The sequence below is a fragment of the Cydia pomonella genome, chromosome 9 (genome assembly GCF_033807575.1).
Source record: "Cydia pomonella isolate Wapato2018A chromosome 9, ilCydPomo1, whole genome shotgun sequence".
Taxonomy (NCBI): Eukaryota; Metazoa; Arthropoda; class Insecta; order Lepidoptera; family Tortricidae; genus Cydia; species Cydia pomonella.
In genome coordinates this window covers 4691224-4709839 of record NC_084711.1, presented here as the reverse complement: position 1 = coordinate 4709839, position 18616 = coordinate 4691224, and the positions used below count along the sequence as shown (strand labels likewise).

The 18616-nt window shown below is 38.3% G+C and overlaps 1 protein-coding gene across 12 annotated transcripts in view; it reads right to left on the bottom strand.

Moving 5' to 3' along the window:
• The window catches only part of LOC133521156 (rho GTPase-activating protein 23), a 418099-nt gene that overhangs the window by 196668 nt on the left and 202815 nt on the right, over nt 1-18616 (bottom strand). Inside the window, exon 1 of one of the 12 annotated variants that reach the window (XM_061855958.1) lies at nt 8906-9346. The exons of the other annotated variants lie outside the window; for them this stretch is intronic. Within the exon in view, the coding sequence (XP_061711942.1) occupies nt 8906-8932 (27 nt within the window). The 5' untranslated portion in view covers nt 8933-9346. Of the gene's footprint in view, nt 1-8905; nt 9347-18616 lie in introns of those variants that run through there. 12 annotated transcript variants of the gene reach the window in all.

The window sequence follows — 18616 nt, the reverse complement described above, 5'->3', positions numbered from 1 at the left end:
CCCGTATCATTTGGAGCCCGCATGTCATCGGCTCGACATTCAGCGAATTGAATAATTGGAAGTAGAGAACCTCGTGACTTTCATCTGTTTTCAATAACGAGTTATCGTTTGTAATTTCCATGATGGATACGACGATAGGAAACGTGCATTGCCTGCAAATACAGGGACATTGTGCTTCTTCTGGATAAAAGAAACAATCGAGCGTCGAAGAAACTTTGTGTATGTGATTACGTTGCTACACAATCCTAGTTATTTTCTGCGATATCGGGATTCCCCGTACGGTTGCTATTGCTATATTCAATGTTGGGTATATCTACAGTGCCATATGCAAAAATAAACATGTAAACTTGCTAACGAACCCTTTTTGAATATTCGTAGACATTATGACACCGTCAGTTTTGCCGCAATTTTTCGAATCTCAAAACCTTCTCAGCAAGAAATATTAGGGCCAAGGTGCTAGAAATGGGTAGGGGTGAGTAAATACTTAATATTTACTCAAAGCATCCGATAAATACCCGTATTTACTCATTTAGGTGGGTAAAAATGATAGCTAACAAAATATAAAAATAAAAAAAAATATGAAGTAAATTGTTTTTTTAGGGTTGTTGCCAAATGGCAAAAAACGGAACCCTTATAGATTCGTCATGTCCGTCTGTCTGTCCGTTTTTGTCACAGCCACTTTTTTCCGAAACTATAAGAATTATACTGTTCAAAGTTGGTAAGTAGATGTATTCTATGAACCGCATTAAGATTTTCACACAAAAGTAGAAAAAAAAAAACAATAAATTTTTGGGGCTCCACATACTTAAATCTGAAACTCAAATTTTTTTTTTTCATCAAACCCATACGTGTGGGTTATCTATGGATAGGTTTCGTGGATAGGTACGATATTGAGGTTTCTAATATCATTTTTTTCTAAACTGAATAGTTTGCGCGAGGGACACTTCAGAGGGATAAAATGTGTGTGCCCCCCCCCCCCCTGTAACTTGTAAAATAAGAGAATATTAAACCTAAAAAAATATATGATGTACATTACTATGCAAACTTCCACCGAAAATTTGTTTTTTTTTACGGAATCCATAAGGGTCCCGTTTTTTGCCATTTGACTACGGAACCCTAAAAATCATAGGACGCTTAATTTAAAAAAAAGGTACTCGTCAGTGAGAGGTAATTTGTGATAATGCTTAGTTAACAATTTGGTTTTAAATAAGAAGGTATGTATTTACATTGAAATATGTGACTTAAGTTCTATCGATGTTCTAAATAACTGCATGCCGCGCAAAAGTGCGTGTTTACGCTGCACCTAAGACCTTTTAGGGTTTTTTGAGGGAAGCTCAAAAAGGCTCAAACGATCATGTTCAAAGTATTTTTAGTACTACTCTATTCTACGGGTAATTTCTCGATATTTTTTGATGTTTTTTTACTTAGGTTCGAAATTTATAGAGGGATAAACATTATTTCAGCCTTTAGAAACGATTTTTTTTTTCAAAAGCATTCAGTGTACTCATAGGAATTCACCTTTCTTAGTACCTTGACGGTCTAAATTTCACCTCAAGCGTCAAATGATTGATCGTTAGTATTTTCGAACCGAATTGACAGCCGGTCCGTCACTGACCGTCACTGTCAAGTGAACACTCACAGGCCAAGGGCGAATACTCGACCTTGTATATGTCTTGGTTGAAGCTGAGCTTTCATATGTATATGTCGGTGGCCTATCGTAAGATCAGGCAGATCGTAATGTTACTGGGTAACGTTTTAACGGTAGTCACATTAAGGTAGGATTGCTTGGTTAGGTTGCTTCAGATGCCCAAAGGGCAAACTGTCCAGAAATAGGAGCCCCGTCGACTCAGGGAACGAAACAAAGCTTTTCACATTTCACGATCTGCCTGATCTTACGATCGGCCGCTGACATCTTATATCTTGACATTTTTGTATAGAAGAATCCAAAGTCTCATGGGTTAGGATTTTGTGCAATGCATATGGCCTAACCTTATTTCTAGAAGTTAGTTATTTGCTGCCAAATTATGGTCTTAAAGAAGCGATTCAATGACCAATGTAAAATATGAAAATTGAGATGCCTTGTGTGAAACAAGGAACTAAAACACGAATAGAATACGATTACCTAAGAGAGATCAGAGAAATCGGCATTTCTGATGATTTTTATAGGCGAATATCATAAAAATAATAACATAATAACAGCATTATGTAACGTCCTCGGCGTGAAACTCCTAATTAATGATCAATATAATTAAGCTATCGTAAAAGTATTTCACTGAGAATTAATAAACATATTAGTAAAACTGGTAATTAATTGGTAATCAAATATCTAACATAAACACGCTGAGACACGTGACTCATCGCCGTTGCCCAAGGACAGTTCCAAAATTAGAGCACCATCGCAAAACATACAACCATGTCAAAGCCGACACTGTTAGCCAGCAACGGGTTTCACCCCCCGCTACGCTCGTGTTAATTGCCAGTGTCGTGAGAGTGTCGTGTCGCTGTCGTGACCGACGAGGCCAACACGACACGACAACCCACCGACATCGATATAAATGAGTTTGCGGTTCATGCGATCATTACACGGTATCGAGCCCTTCGAACACGAGACACGGCCGGGCCGTAGATTCGTGGTATTCGAGTTCAAAAGTCAGGAGTTAACTAAGGGAACGTGTTGATTTATCCTCCCCGACACCAACAGCGACGGTGTTTGTACAGAAAATTTAACATTTGTAATACTGGTTTAATTTTAGGTTAGCCACAACGTATTTTAGCGCAGATGCACTTTTAGTTACAAAACACGAGAGCACCGTAAGATATTCAAGCATAAATCTTAAGTACCTACATTTGTCATGACTTCATGAGACGTGATGAATTTGCTGATGATTTTACTAGAGCCGCGCTAATGATCTACATGCATTTCCTAGAACCTTGTGAACTACATTTTGTTAAAATGAAAAGAGTTTGTGACTCAGGTAAACATATCAAGAGGAAAAGTCTTGTGAAATTTCTTGAATTAATAATATTGTTCTTATTCGTAAGTTTGCATAACAACTCGAAATGTGAATTGTAACATTAAAACAAAAATGATAATACTCGCTTAAATAAAGTTTTCACTACAGAGCACAGAATGCGGAAGGCAAAATGACCATGTCTACATTGGCCATTTAGAAATATTTTGTCCCCAAAATACTGCGGTATTTATCGCTAACTACGGGTACTAGTGTCAAATAACCGATACACGACTTGCCAGAGTTTGCGGAAATGCTACATGTCCTGCATCGAAGTGATGAGCGCAACTACTGCCTAGCACCAGATATGGAGTCGGCAATACTGGGTTAATTAATGAATAATGGATGCACTGCAATATTTCACGAGTTTCTCCAATCCTGCCTGTGGGTGTACGATGAGCAATCGAGGAAGCGATGATTTGTGATTTAGATGTATGTGACTTATGGTCCATAAACATGTCAGCTACAGACGAGGCTAATAAACATTGTGTCTAATAAAGCAAAGTTATTCGCGAACAAACACTAACTTACATCCATCGCGACATCGCCAGAGTATCAAGAATTCTGCTAATGCGGTCTTGAAGTTCGCTCGCCCCCACAAAAAGGAAATTTCTCTATTTTCTCGCAGCTAATCTGTTCGTAGAAAAATCTTTATGTGTTTTTAATTAATTGCTTAGCACTCACATTGCTGGAACACTGCACGAAAACGCACTCTATTCCGAAACGGATACAGGCCACTCAAGCAATTAATCGGCCGAGTTGCAGTGTCAGGTAAATTAATTTCTGCCTTAGGAACTTACAGCTCGCCTTAATTTACAAGGGTTATTCGCATGCTAGTAAGGCGGTGCAGGTTGCGACACCTTTCGCCGTGAGTGCACTAATATGGGGAGGGCCAGCTGCCGTTTTTTCAATGATACCATAAAAGAGCTCGTGCGCCTCACCTGGACTAGCCAGGTTTTTGCGTTGCATTGTAAGATCGCGATATAAAATCTCGTATCAAAAACGATGGCAAAAAACGAAAGTAACATTAGAAGGTAATGGCGAATGTAAACTTCAACTTGCACTTTCTAGTAACTAAGAGCATTGACAAGCCTAATGTTGAGTGACTGAAGTAAAAGAAAGTTGAGTGTTTGTAAACTTACACAAATGCTCGATGAATGTTATTTACATTGTTACGAGCGTTAAGTTACGAGCCAAGAATGGTGAGAACGATAACAGTAGACAATCAATTGTGCAAACAGTTTGTGTGTTCGCGACAAACCGCTAATCGTCTGCTCTAATGTATTCCCGCGTTAGTTTGATCATCTCTCAGATAAAAGTTTATTGATATAACAAACGTACCAATTTTGAATAGTTCTATGTATGTATGTCTTTGAATTTACTGTCACAAGGGAGACTAAGGAAACAAGTCAGCGAGTGTCAATTACCTAGCCTAGAAACCCTTTACATTTTTTCTCCATGTATGTAATAGAAACCAGGGTAGACTTTCTCGGAAGCGGTTTAGAAGCATTTAACACACATTCCCGGTTTAAGGGGCTGCCACGGCTTGTTATTACCGAGAACCTGGATTATGATTAACTTTACCGTTAAAACACGCCGCCTAAGTGACTGGGGCATAAATGTCACGACATTTAAATATCTAGACCGCGATACAACGCCATTACCGACAGGGATTTAGACGCGTTTTCAAGCCTTTTTAAAAAGCCATTAGACTGTGATCGATCGGCTTGGATATTAGACAACGGTGCAAACCTGATTACTAAATAACTCAGCCTCCATAAATCATATGACAAATCAATTTATTTATAGTTATAAATCTATTCCATTAAAGCATCGTAATAAATCTAGTAAAACGGTTATTTCGTTCTTCAACATCCAGCGTAATACATTCACCCCAATAAAATAGACAAGGCATTATAGTAAGTAATTAGCAGTTTCCTCTCTATGTTCACGATTAATTGAAATTACATATTAAAATGCTGCCATCGGTTTGGCCTTTTATGGTATTCTGTCTGTCGTTTTGGGATGTGTGTTCGCCAGGCAGCATTCCGAATGAAACCTGCCAATTACGCAGGATGGAAACACTGGGACGGTTTTTTATCCCATGAAAACCGTTATTCAACTTCGACAATGGTAAAAGACCAGTTCTTGCTTCCATATACGAATCATCTTGTTCCGATTTTCTAGCACCATCACACTTGTCCACTTTTTCGTCCGGCCCGTGGCCCTACACCGCGTGACATTTTGGTGTCAATGCAGCACTAAAATGTTAAGTGCATTTTATTCGGAAGAGCGCCATATTGTCTGTTTAACTTGTGCGCATTGTCGTCGGTTCGACGTTTTTACCGATAACCGACCTCTTAACCAATATTTACAGTCATTAAATCTTTAGCCAAAACAAATGAGACCTCAATAGTTTTTGTGCCTCGGCAAACGAATTAATTGCAAATAATTATTCAACGCGAACCAAATGAGGTAAAGCTGGGAGATTGATTTGCCGAAACTAAAACGGACACAAGGCTGTTCACGGATTAAACGAAATTGCGACTCGATATGGGATCAGAAAGTGAAACCAAATCGGTATCTAATTAGTGCGATTAGTCAAGCCTGAATAGGTCGTCCGGCTGTGCCCGGTCACCATGAATTTCTCGCTTCACTTTTTTGGCGACATGACATGAATAATTAAGCATTATTTTGGTAGAGCGAGCGCATTGTTCGACAGCTGCTGGCCTCATGACATCAATAAATATCGTTGTTCACAATGTGCACTCCGAATTCGTATAGCTTCTTCTATTGTGTCAATATTGATTTAGCAAGACGACGACTGAAGAACATTAAATGCATTTCTTTTCAAATGAGGACTAACAAAAGACTCGGTTGACCAATCGGAAACTGTCGGAGATTACTTTTGTTTAGTCGCTGCGAGTAATTATCCGCTTACAAAATAAAGGCTGAGGTTACGAAAACGAAACGAGAGCCGGCATAACACACGAGTGTAAACGGCTCATAGAAACTATTAATAAACGTAACAATGAGTTGCCTCGCATTTGACGCGAGCGGCACCCGCGTCATAGCCACGGCCGTCACTCGTAAAACTAATTTCAGTCCCAGCACCAAGAGAGCCGGCACGCTGCAACTGCTGAGAAATACGGCAGAACACGGGGCTGCACCTAAATACACCGCAAGGTTACAGATTTAGTTGCACGTCCGAAACTCCCAGATGCAAAACGTGTCACCATAAACTTGCTAACAAGTTATTTTCACCGCAACTGCAATGTGAACAGCATAAATATAGCGTTATGGGCGTCCGACATCGGGTCAAGCACCGTTACCACTGCAAATGACGCGATTTTATTCAGCAAATACAACTCGCGTCTGCCCCAAGCTCGATTGTAAAAGTGGATCAAACCTTGGCATCCGTGATGTCCTGGCAACAGGCCAACCTCCTCCGATTGAATGAGTGACGATTCGCAAAGACGAAAAAACAGGGGTAGACAGTCACGTTCGATCTATTTCTGGGAGGTCGAATTTTTTGAAGCGCTCCCTGAGTCAGTGGCGCCGGCACTTGAAAATTTAAAGCTAGAGAAATGCATACGCCTGCTAGATAAGGATGGCACTCGGCGTATTTCAGTATTCGTGATGTAAGCAAATGTTCGTTAATAGTTGGGTTTGTTTTGGACTTGACCAGTGAGGTAAAGGCCCCTTGTGGGAGTCACGTACGCGGCACGCTGTCTGACGGAATCGCCGATAAGAATTAATCGGCAGCAAGAGTCAAGAGTTATCATTTGTCATCAGATAGAAAGATATCTTTTTCCCGTGTAGAGTAGTTAATTCGATTCCAGAATTAGTAATCTTACTCAGCGATAAATATGGATAACGTCGAGCAATATATATATATATTTGTTTATTAAACAGAGAAGACTGCTAGCGAAGATATTCGACTTTTTCTCCTTTCAGTAGTATTGTAGTTGTACACAAAAAAATTGCACCTCTTTAATAATGTTCTGCTAATTACTATATAGAGTACACAACCTACTTATTTAGGTTTTGTTTTAAATTATATCTGAGAAACATTTGGTCCTAAATGCGTGTGATGCGAGTTTGCGCAATCCAAGGAGGTGTGCATACGTTTTGGGAGCCTTGGGATCTCCCCAAAAAAAATATATCTATATTTTCCCTTGGATTGCCAAACCACTCGACGTAGAAGGAACCCACCATCAATTTTAATGGCACTAACAGCAAGGGTTTCCCGGGCTACAGTATTCTTCAGTTCAGGGGTTCTTCAAAAAATGAGTGTACAGGTTATTTAAAGGGTCAGCAACGCGCATGTAAAATTTATGGAGTTGCAGGCATCCTTAAGCTACGGCCACTGCTTACCGTCATATGCTTGTTTGCCACCGACGTGGTATTAAAAAAAGGTTTAGTGGATCAGACACTGGTGAAAAGGCATTTTCGGATTTTAACATGATCTTACCAAAAATAAATAAATTCAAAATGGCGGCTATTTTTTACGATTTAGACTACGATTTTATATTAAGGTACCTTTCGGGTACACAGAACATCAATTTTCATCATGATTAATGCAATTTTTTTCGTCGGACGTCTGGGATTTTTTTCGAGCTACAAGAGGAAAATAGGACTGCGCATATTTGGATTACACGCATTTAGGACCAAATGAAGTTATTAAAACGATTTCCAGCTTGCTGGGAATAAATTCTTCGAAAAAATCTAATTTTTATTTGCCACAAGTCAGTTTTTAAGAAATCCTTTTGTTTTATTTTATTCGATTCAATCGCTTACATTAAGTTGGTATACATTAAATTTTTTAATTGGCATTATCCAGAACTTGTATTTAGGTCGCATCATCCGACATGGTTCGATGTTGACGCCCATTAAGCGAAACAATAAAACGCTTTGTATCGGATTAACAGGCTGATATAAGAGTAACACAACTAAACAACGCAGAGATAAGCTTGTAGTTCGTAATTGTGCCCTTGAAACTACGAGATAACGAGCCTTAGATAATAACAGACTTCGTCTATATTGACCTTGACTCAGACAGCACAAAAATGATTAAGGTGTAACTGTGTGAAAAAAAGGTGCGTATGTTGCAATCTGTTAATTACGTTTAGCACAGAGACTGATCTAAATAATGTCTGCAATCCCGTTATTAATTTAAGATAAGGTAAAAAACAATAAATTTTCTCGGGTAGGTTTTGATGTTACAAACAAAGTAAAAATAAGAAATAGCGAACATAGCGTGTCGACAAATACGATTGTGCAGCGATAACGCTCTAGCATCGGTGATGACTTCGTTCTATGCGTGTTTTATAATGTTGAAATTATTGAAATTTCAATCATCATTGTAATGTATGTAGGCATCTAACTATGAGTCGATTTACCGTTATGAATGATAAGTAAGTTAACTATAATATAGCATAGCCGGACAATTAAACAATAGTTGAGAATTAAGACAATAGAATCACGCAGCTTGAAAACACAGACTGTTATTGGCGATGAACAATAAGGTAAACCGTTTTTATGCTAAGTAGGAAATTTCTATCTATATTACGGGTAGGTACACACCTATGTAAATTGAGCGCAGTCATCGATGCATGCATTGGTCACTTGATGTTTAATGCTTTTGGTCCTTTGAACCGGATTAAAACGAAAAAAAGGAGTATACAGGAATATTCCCAACTGTCTGATAAAGCTATAAAATCGCAGCAGAAATAGGAATGGGACGTACTAATAATATAAATATCAGGCAGGCGGAACAGAACGACCCGATAAGCGGCAAAGCTGCAGATAAGCCTGAAAAACATCAGTTTTATAGCTGTTTTGTAAATTTACATTCGATTCGATTTGCATTCGAGGGTTTAGATTTCGCTCACCTTAGCAGCGGGGATGTTGGCGTTCATCCAACTGTGAATTCGGACGCTTTGGCTGTCGCCGAAACTCGTGCACCGACAAATTCTTCAGAACATGAGAGTTTATCCCTTCAACACAAGCACACAAAAACTAAGCACGTTAACACAATCGGTTTGGCTTCTTGAAAAACACTATAGAACCAAAAATGGTCTTTCACATCACGTCAAATATTTGCGCAGTCACAGGTGTACGCCTCGAAATCGGAGCATCAGTCGCCGGTAACACGTGCGCTCTCGACGGCTAGCCGCGAACAACAGAAGATACGCGAGCGCGTGGCGCTACGCCCCTCCACGACCGCTGTACGCACCGAGCACAGCGAGACTGACGGACCGCAGTCCCGACCCGAAGGCCCCAAGCATCTTCCCAACCCCAACCGAACCCTGCCACTTCCTTCCACAGACAATTTTTTACCCTAATAAAAACACGAACATCGCAACCCGTGCAGGACAACTTTACGTTTTAGTCGTGGAATCCAACCGCTTTTTCCGTCGCCCAAGTAATTATTCACGCCTTTTACGACGCGTAAACAGTAATCTATTCCATTATTCTCATGTGAATGTAATATAAAATAGGGCTTGTAATTATGCATAATATGCCGATAAATTAGAACAAGTTTAAGCGTGGTTTATTGATAGATGTCACCGGTGGCATGAAAGTAAAATTACCAATGGTACAGGTTAGTGGACCATTGGTCAATGACCTGCATATCGTTTTTGATACGAGATCAGTAGGGCTAAGATAGTCGGCTCTTTATCATTTGTCACCATGCCTGTCACGTTCTAACAAGTATGTAAGCGCGAAAGTGACGGGCATAGTGACAAGTGATAAAAATGGAACCATGCTACCACCTGACCGCTGTACGGCATTTTATGAAAAAAATTAAGGGTTTTCCCGTTACGTCGTCATCATGATAAAGGTCTATAGTGAATAGGTTGTAACTAAATGAGAAAGTGTGCCACATCCTGAAACTGAGTTAATGGATGGGTAATGACGGGCGTCAGTGCCGCTAGGCGCTAGGATCACGTAGGAGCAACGGTACCCGCCGTCTGCCACGATATGCATGCTCGACGCTTATTTGAATAATCGCAGCACACGGCAGAGTTTCAAGAACAACCGAAGGGGGTAGATGACTAAGTATAAGGTTTCTAAACAAATTAGGCCGCTTCATTCGATAATAAACTCATCGACACAAACATTGGATGTTTGTGCTGCTTCATAAATGGAAGAGCATTGCAAGTCTTTGATTTAATAGCTAATTTTCTTATCTCTATGATTCACCGATTATCGGCCACGCCAAAGGAAATCTTAATTATAATGTTGGCGAGGAATCCAAGCGGGCAGAATGCATCGTCTGACTTGAAACGATTGAAACGATAATGTCTTCCATAGACGAGAGATGCATGAAAGCAGATACAATTAAATAGGAATCCAGAGGACCCGGTCACATCGCCGCGTATTAATCACTGGTTACTTGACCAAAATTGGAGTTGTTCAACTTCGCAACATCCTGATGGTGTGAAGGTGTGTATGTATTTGTCCGGTTGTTCGCGGTGATGTCGTTTGAAGTGCTCTTGAGAGCATTCGGTGGATGCAGAGTATTCTATCTCGTTACATAGTTTGCTACGTTGTGTAGACCAATTATTGCTTTATTACGCGGAGGCACGAACACGAATGCATACTCGCTCGGACTTTCGTCGTTCTTCATTCAAAATTTTATTACTTTATTAGCTGCTTTATGGGCTATGGATGACGATTTGCCACACGAGTGATTAGATAAGATTGTTTTTTATACATATTCTAATATGATGTTTATGGCTTCAGTATATTCGAATGTTAAAGTCTTACGTTTCGAAAATAATTGATCATAAAACTTTACAGCTTAGGCTTTGGAATAATGAAGCATAAAATTTTAGCTGTTTATTCTTTTCCTCTTATTTAATCCGACTTACTGCTTGTTGTATATTGTGCCTGTATTAACATAAAGTAACTTTTACATGCGATCGCGCCCTGTAAAGTAAACAGTACCGTTGCAGAAACCCTTTAAAAACCGATTTTTGTCGTGCGATGGTAACTTTCTCCCATTGTTTTATCGAAGGTGTCGAGTCGCGATTTATCGGGCACGCATCGTTTGACAACGGCGACACGACGCGGGAATCGAACCCAAGACGCTAACAAAGGCATAAACAAGTTTCTCCACGACCCTACCGCGGATTAATGAAGCTTTTCAATAGGAAAGAATAAAACTTGCGGGAATAAAACCCTTACTTCTATCTTCGCTCAAAAAGGCAGTAAGAATATTAATGTTTCATAAAGTCTTAGTACCTTTCAGATTCAAAATACTAAAAGATCGAGAGGAGGGATTTGTATTAAAGCAGCTACCAATGACGCATATAAATAGACCAACGAGACTTTATTGTATTCTTTATTAAGGCTAGTTGCAAGAAACCCACACACAACCTTCGGAGAGAAACAAGAGCAAGTCTAGACCTTTCGCAACGACATTTCAAACTTAACCGTCGTTCGGTTCCATTTTCGAAACGGAAATAGCATATCACGTAGCGGCGATAATGTCACCAATTAATAGAACTTGTGCTAGCGCGTAGCATTAAAACAAACAAGTTTGAATCAAGAGCTCTCTAACACTTATAGAACCAGAAATTATACCTAGTTGTAATATGATGGTCCCCCTGCAGTGTGGATTTCTTTGAACATAGCTCTCCTATTACGCTATCTGAGCGAAGACCGTCTGAAGGCTAGAGAACCATTATATGCGTGAATAACGCTTGTGCATAGTTTTTTACTGGTTAGAAGTCATACTGGTACGTTTAAGCTATCGACTTGGTAAGCAATTGCAACGAGACCCCTGAAGTCGCGGTAGGAACATTTATTTCCCCAGCTAATTGATTTTGCATACACTAACGAATCGCGGAAATATATACGGATCCACGATTAGGTCACATCTGTGACATTTGCGACTTGTAAATAAAGGTAAATAATTGACAGCGGCTTGGTCCGACCCAAGAGCTGCATTTGTTGTGTTAATTTTGTACTTGTTTCAAAGCAGTCGTAGCAGTCGAGTAGTTTTTAACTTCCTGAGAAGCATACAAGGAAGACTTACTTTTATTACCCATTACCCCAAAAATTACAATGATAATTTTTTTTTCAATCCCAAGAGCCACACGCCATGTAAATTGTACACTCTCCCTTGGTTGATTAATTGAAAATTATTGTAACCGATTTTTGAATCCACGATTCTATATCGAAATAGTTATTTGTGCAACAAGAGAGGAAAGTTGTTTTTTCTTACGAGGGACTCAAAAACACGAGACGTAAAATAACTTTGCTCTCGTGTGACACATACAATTTTTCACCTCAGTATCGAGAACATAAAAAAATCAACATCAAGTAAAGTTAACTGTAAAGTGCACTGACTTTATTACTAAACATTTTGTTTAAATATTTTTCATTTTAAATATACATTTGAAACTATTTCTTAAGAATTATAAAATTTGGTTAATTTGTGAGTTTTCGAACGTGTTACTTGTTAGCGGAGTATAGGGGGTCTACTATGAAAAAAGAATGTCGAACTATTAATCGACCTATTCCTGTCACTTTTTGTTTTCTTAACGAATATAAAGGGATAGCGAATGAAGTTCAAATACGTATTTAGAATTTGTAATAGACCCCGAAGTATGAAGTGGTAGTTCATGGCCGTCACTAAATTAAAAAGCTACTTTGTCTGACTCCCTGGGGTGACGAAAGTAGACTTGTCGAGCTGCTGAAGTAAAAATAAAATAAATGAATATCTATTCTTTAGCCAGATTTCGTCAACTCTTAATTTCATTAACCTTCGCGTCGGTTTTCCAATTAGCCCGTATCTCGAGCCGGGCGCATCCGAGCGTGCCTCACGACCGCTCCCGCGCACGCAGAGCCTGTGGCGTCATCGAGCGACTTTTCTGTAGTTAAGTAGATACCAGGGCAACCAAAGTTGAGTTTCTATCCACATCGAAAATTTCGAGATTTTTTATTTACCAGTCGTCAGTTTGTAAATTAGCTCATATCTCGAAAGCGCTTCCATCCTAGGCGTCATGAAGCCGATTTTCTGTTGTTAGGCAAAACCCTAGGATCCAAAATAATCTAACTATATGAAAGTTTCGACACCTTAAATTTTTTGACCTCGTGTCAGCTTGTAAATTATAGCTCTTGTCTCAAAAGTGCTTATGCACACGATGCTATTCTCGAGTGGTTTTTATATCAGTAAAGGTACGATATATCATATCAGTGCAAGTCTCCCCTAAAAAAAACCACATCGCACTGGTTATAAGTGTAAAGTAAGCCCCTGAAAAGATGAATAAACAAGATGTTGTTCTTACCATGTGAGTGAATGATGTTTGTTAATTTGACAATATACACGACCCTACATTACAATAGTAGGTATAGGCAGTAAACTGTAAAAATAAATCTTGAGTTATACAACAACTCAAAAACAATAACTTAAGATTTATTTGTCATCTCGCAAACCTGCAACAAGCCAAAATATCTAGAAGCGAAAGTAGTGCTGTAATAATATATAAATTTAACAAGTTTTTTTTAATAGACGCAGGATACATTTATCACTACTTATTGCAATAAAACATTATTATCTATTACATAAAGATATATCACAGCGCACCAAACTGTTGTGACAGTGGACTTTTTACTCGGTTCAGCTAGAGTATCTTTGAAATTTATTGAAGCAAACTACGGTCACTGACACATGTGGCATCCACACTTTGTTCCTCGAAACTATAATGTCATATATGAATTTGCGATCCCTAAAGGCTTTTGTATTCTGGTTAGACTATTAGGTGAACAGTGTAGTATGTGGTTAACTTATCTCTAGGTGCAGTCAAGTGTAAAAATATGGGTGTACACGTCTTACTCAAAAATATGTTCCATAGAATCTTATTCCAGTGTAATAAGAGCGTAGTACCATATTTATGAGACGATTCTCTCGATACATGTTTTTGCAGCTGACTGTAGATACGCCTCTCTGACGTGAAGTGCACCATCGTAGACTGAGTTACTGACTGTCGGTTAACCTTCTTCAATCAAGATACCTACGTCCGACAAGTCCTTATAATACTGTAGTTACGGGAATTTTAAATTAGCAAATAGCCTACTATTTGGCTTATTTATGTCATAAGAGCAGTGGGGTGACACTCCTCCTTTCGGGCATTCTTGGCTCCGTTCGGCGCAGCATTTCTCCGAGCAATTATTAGGGTTGGCACAACTTGACGTCCCTATGGGTGCACGACCACAGATAAGATAATGACTTAAATTTTGATAACCCTAAATAGCCGAAAGGGATAGTGCCAAGGGACAGCATGATTCGTCGTTTCTGTACGGTAGTACTATTATTTATTCTGTGATTATAGATAGAATACGTTTTGAGAAACATACATACTAACGTATAAACCGTGTATAATTTTCGTAAATTTACAAAAAACTAGTTTCCTAAAATAGATGTCATGTTTCCTAGAACATATTTTTCTTGCTCAAGTTGAATGTTACAGTGGATTGAACGACGAATGTTTTTGTATCCTTCGTACTCTTCAAAAGTATAACTAGTAAACGGTTAGCCATTTGCTTATTCAAATCCCGCTTGCCTACAGCCCTACTTGCTGTATAGAAAAGCGAATAGGTACTTATGTTAGGGCACCGACTGTACTATCACACATTCAAATATGACAACGATACGGCCTCAAGCTGCGAGCACTAGACGTCTGCCCTTGACGCTTGGGCTATATATTACAGCCTTACGTCCACTGAGACGATTAATTTTGCACCAGTCAACCTGAATCACTATAAAGACGGTATAAATTTTGAATCAAAATAAAATCACATAGCAATTTATTCGCCAAAGAAATTGGTTGAAAATAAGCTGTAAAATTTACCCGAGGCCTTGGATCGGGTTTCTCACTTTCGATTGAGCGGAACTGAGTCACCGCTAATTGGTCTTAAGTTTAAGCTGGCTGCACACTCTTGGCGACATCCAACAATACAATACAAATCCTCTTTATTGCACAAACTCTGCATTTAATAAAATTTGCATATATTATTTATGTAAATCAAGGTGTTGAACATGTATGTGTATAGGAAGCTTAACGTAACAACTTGGGGGACTCGTTAAGTATAAAAATGTCTTTAATCAGCTGACAGTTCAAAAAATATACTGACAACTGTGTTAGCTTTTAAAACTGGAACTTAACAGCAAATAATGAGCCGCGATATTTCTGAAGAAACCTTTCATAGACGGAAGTCAATAGATCAAAGAAGGTTATGTTAATGTTATTTTAGGTGTGACCTAAAGTACTCTACTCTAATTTATTTGATAAATTCCTTTCAAAGTTCACTGTGCTAGTTCTCAAAATTGTACACATTGCAACCTACACCCTGTTATTTATTTACGTTGGTTTACAAGCATTTGAATAGTTGAACGATGCCAAATACTTAACAGCCTACGAGATGAGTGTTTGGCAAGTCATTTGAACTAGCAATAAGTGGCATCATAACACATGCACTCGAGTTCGCGTGAGTATTTACTTAATGCTTTTTACGGTTTATGCTAATACTGCACACTTGGCTGTTGTGTTGGCGTAAACATGACTGCGTCAATTCTTTATTTAAGAATGCAACACCAGAGCTGCAATGACTAAGAGCTAATCCGAATGTGCTGCCGGCTTAGGATGCGCCTTTGATTAAAGCATTTCCGAATCATGGATACGTGTTGGTCGTGTTGAGATGTGCAACTACGAGCATTTTTATTGCGAGGCAAAGACACAGCGGCGGCGATACAATATTTGTCTATTGATATTGGAATATTTCTAGGTCCAGGGATGGTTTGAACGGTGAAAAAATATGGAACGAATGCGAGGAAAACAGTAAAAACAATAATGATATATTCCCATACAAACTGTTCCTATGACGACGTGTTCAATACGTATTTCTGCATGTTTGCTCTGATCAACATGAAAATTGATATCTGAGGATCCTAGGGGACCTTTATAATGAATCTGTCAAAATGAAACATATGCCCGTCATCTCCATCTTGGATGTCTGCATTGTTTCCCTGATCATAATGAAAATCGATATCTAAGGATCCGAGCGGTCCATCATTATGATTCTGAGGTCAAATTGGGTAATTACGCCCGACATCTTGAATATCTCCATTTTCGCTCTTGAAAATTTTGACAATTGAGAAGTACCTACTTATTGTAAACTTCATTCAGTCAATAATGCATGTAAAAACTTTTGATCCTCAGTAAATATTTATTATATGTGTTTGAATATTTTGGCTGTATACAATAGTTTCAAATATAAAAACAATAATTTCTCGTATTCCGGTGTCTATTTTATGACTAATAATTATAGTGATTCGAAAACTAAACACGTTCTTTATCGCTATCGTATCGCTAAAGTAGTTTGGCCTTGATAATGCATATATTATCAGTGACATGTAAAGCGGAAAAAATCTGATCTCCTTTTTCGAGGCAACATTTTGAGACAGTTGCAATCAACTATTATTAATCTTACAAAGATATGTTGGGTAAGAATCTTACCGACTCAGGGTAAAAGGAACATACTTTATTTCGCTACGAGCAAGAGGGGCAGTATGAGAATTCCCTACAAGTGTTTTTCGTGCCCCAATGTTTCACTTGTCCTATCTAACCTTATTATGTAGTTAGTAGAAGTTTTATAAGTCAATTTACATTTCTTTCTTCTGTTATAAAAACACAATACGAACAAGACGACAAACGAGAAGACAAATAAACAATGCTTCCCTACGTAGTTCTCTTCATGTTCAGGTCCAAGGAAAATATGAATTAAAACTTTGGGATCTGTATATAGAGTAGAGCCTATCTGCCTACGGTGATGTTAGTGATACAGTCGTATCATTAACTAGGTATAGAAGAATTAACTACATACTTACAACATGCACTATGAATCCATTTGCATACCTGTAATCAGAAACATTTATATTAAAATACGTCGCATTTATTTTAAACTATACTAGTTTACGATTACAATAAATCATTGCTGATCAATGATCATCAATGCCCTCCGGCAGTTTGCATTCAATGCTTTCAATTTCAAATTCCAAAAACAAACATTCAGTAACAATAACGAAGCAATAATTCATTGCTGTTTACAATTTAACGGTCATATTACTTAAAAATTTCCACAATATCCCTAAAGTTGCATAACGTCTTGATTAAACCGAATCGAGAGCGTTCGCGTTTCTAATCAATTCAAATTTTGATTTATGCCGATAATCCATTCATAATTTATGTGTAATTAAGTGTGTCGTCATTGGCCACCCATTCTTGGATGAGGAGCAATTAAATTATGTAACCGGACTAATTTGATACCAATTTTAATTAGAGAATGGTCACTGCGTCTGCTGCGCGGAATATGAGTTGATCGAAGTTTAAACGAAATAGTGTAGCCAACTTTAATTTATTACGGCACTGGCATACCCGAATAGCGACAGTGTATATTATTTCTTACTTTATTTTAAATTGTTTAGTAAAAATATCCCACTAAAAATATTTTCATGTAAAGCGTTGCCAAGAGATCATAGGGCTCGCACTGGCAAAAATGAGATCATATGTATCTGTAGCTTCTATTTCTATTGGCTCAAACTTAACAAACTCTACTCCTTAGTCAAAATGTGTGGCTTGGCCCTAGTGCGGCGAGATTAACACAATCTTTTAAGTGATCACACGAACTATTTTCGAACGTAACAAACCCTTTTGTCACAAAAAAAGTCATACATATCAATTAAAAAAATTAACTTTTTATTTTTTTATAAAAAGTTAATTTTTTAATACGATATTTTTTTACGTAGCTACTCCCTATATCATTCTCTATACTTGTGTGTGGTGTTTTGATTTACGCATGGAGATGTTTGTACGTGGCGTGGGAAGGACACGAGTCGCGTCGCTCCATATTGAAATGCAAATTCGTATATGTTCAGAAGCAAAGTACTGGGAGTTATATTTGCTCACTGGATACATAGTTTTATATCTCTTGACATGAATGATCAGAACAGGGTAAGCCGATAGCGACCGCATTGACATTGAGACGGTTGAAAGTCACTTAAATTGATTCGAAGCAAGAATAAATTGATCTCAAAAGTTTTATCCAGAGTTCTCTTTACAGAAACAAGAATTAACTTGACAGTTCGCAGTATAGCAAAGGTCTTGACTGACTTAAATATTGGCCATATGTCAAGATCAATTTTCAATTCGAATAACAAAACTAAACTGTGAAGCAAGTTAACCACTAACATCACGAGTTGTTGAAAAAAAGTCATCACAAATATCATACAAATAATGTAAAGGTATTCAATATTTAATCACCAATGTCGACTTTGATTGACGCTGACGAGTCATGGTGTCATTGACTGAATACGGAACCCAAACGTCAAATTGATCAACGTCAGTTAACAGTAACCCATACTTACAGTTAAGTATCCATAAATATCCGTAATTTCATCAGTCTCACGAAATTAGCCGAGATCCTCGTTAACTGACTCGTAATGTACTTTTTATGGCGTATTATTTATCTTATTGGGCGTTACGTGTGTGCAGTTGTCAGGAAGTATAAATATGTTTATGTCATAAATTATA